Source organism: Amphimedon queenslandica, unplaced genomic scaffold, assembly GCF_000090795.2.
Source record: "Amphimedon queenslandica unplaced genomic scaffold, v1.1 AMPQUscaffold_6448_Cont21593, whole genome shotgun sequence".
Taxonomy (NCBI): domain Eukaryota; kingdom Metazoa; phylum Porifera; class Demospongiae; order Haplosclerida; family Niphatidae; genus Amphimedon; species Amphimedon queenslandica.
The window spans coordinates 1-1876 of NW_003553260.1; the positions used below are offsets into that span (position 1 = coordinate 1).

The 1876-nt window shown below is 35.6% G+C and overlaps 1 protein-coding gene across 1 annotated transcript; it reads right to left on the reverse strand.

Annotated features, from left to right (window-relative positions):
• Positions 1–10: 10 nt before the first annotated feature.
• Positions 11–1869, reverse strand: LOC105315977 (ubiquitin carboxyl-terminal hydrolase 15-like). Its single transcript, XM_011410760.2, has 7 exons — positions 1760–1869; positions 1637–1707; positions 1358–1578; positions 1253–1297; positions 685–788; positions 544–632; positions 11–264 (listed from the first exon to the last, which is right to left on the reverse strand). Exons 3-7 carry the CDS (start codon positions 1507–1509, stop codon positions 40–42), a joined length of 615 nt encoding a protein of 204 aa, XP_011409062.2. The 5' UTR covers positions 1510–1578; positions 1637–1707; positions 1760–1869; the 3' UTR covers positions 11–39.
• Positions 1870–1876: the final 7 nt, after the last annotated feature.

Here is a 1876-nt window from a genome sequence, read left to right on the forward strand (position 1 = left end):
AAAGAGAACAAGAAAGAAAATAACAAAAATTAAAACGAGTTATAATGATGTTTCTAAAACCTCTCCATCTTGGTTTTCTTCAGCTTCTTCCTTGATGAGATTCGCTTGTTTAGATTGCTGTTGCTGCTGCTGCTTCTTCTGAAACTTGATGTTTTCTTCCTTTACCTCTTCATCAAAGGAAACGCTAAGAGAACGATTAAGAGGCTCGGGTTTACGCCTTCCTTCAGTCTTACGTTGATAGAATAAGAGATAAGAAGCTGATGACTATAAAAATAGCAATGACAAAAATAACATAAATGCATTTAAAAAATTAACAAAATTGATAATAAATCGACTTAATATAATGCTATAAATTATACTAGACTACATGTAGACGTTTCCTAAATGCTAAATGTAACTTTCTATCACTATTTTAATGCAAAATTTAACATTTAATGCTTTTTGCTTTTTCACATGTACATAATGTACATTATATGAGAGAAATATGGTGTGTGCTGCAGCTGTGTAGAGTGATGGTTGGTGGTGAATGATAATATTACGTACACATATTGAGTCAGCTGATGCCTCAGAGACATGACTATCATCAAAGCTGTACCACTTCCCATTATCTTTGTTCTTAGCATAAGCAGTATCTGTTACACAGAGAGGAATGGTAATACATTATGCTACATTATAAAGACTAACAGTGTCCTCCTCCTAGCCCACCAAAGTGATTAGAAACAGCAAACAGATCATAGAGTGGCTGGGGCTCTTCTTCATTCACCACATATTTCGAGAGATCTAAATTCCTATTTAATATACACGTACACTGTAATCATCATCATCATTATTATTATTTATTAATAATTATTGCATTACAGTTAGATAAAAGTAAAATATAAGAGAAGAGCCTAAGCAAGCAAAGGATTATAATACAAGTCAGAATAAAAGTTGGCCTAAGAACAGGGTCTCCCACAAAGCATGCTAAGTGTATGAGTTCAACAGCACACTTCATAAACATGGCATTTGGAAAAAACTTTAAAAATTCAAATTTGATCGGAATCAACTCAAATTTTCTACACATATAAGTACATGTACATGTACATGTATACGCATCAGAAAAAGTTATAAAAATGGGAAATTCTCTCCTTGTGATTTTTGTCAAAATACCCCTTGGCCCTAACTTTTGAGCAACTTGAAAACCCACTGACAAGAAGCTGCATGAGCACCATGCCAAAATATAGAGGATGGTGGTATCTGCATAAAAACTTACTCAAGAGGGAACTCAACTTTCGACTCAATCTTGTTTCTAAAGTACCTGCACAACAAAGTACAATGAAAGTCATCCATTACAAGTGAGGGCCCTCATCTACTGTACCTGTTATAAGAGAATCTCTTGAGATGTATGACTAATATCTCGGGCATCTTCCACAGATCAAACTTCTTACTAGCTTGCACGTGCTCCTTGCACTGAGGGCAATACCAGGCATCATCCTCTCCTAGCACTTCCTTATTCACAAATAGATCCATACACCCGGAGACTGTAATTGGCTTCTTGGGCTCTTTGGTTGCACTGCATGATTCATGCTCTTCATATGCCTACAGACAAAGCACATGTACATCAATATTATGGTATTGAAGTGTAGGCGCCACTTACATCAGCTTCTTTTGTGTTGTAATGAGTCTCTTTATCTTCAAATTCCCAATCACAACCGATATAAGTTTGACCTAAGGACGATAATAGAGACATGTACACAGTTTGGATTACAAAGGGTCTCACTAGTTAGTTTCAAGGTACTGTCATCATCTGTCAATTTTTGTACTTCTTGTGATCCATAGGAATTACAAATAATTAGTTTAAACAAGTCCTGGTGATGTTCTCCTTCATTCTTCATTC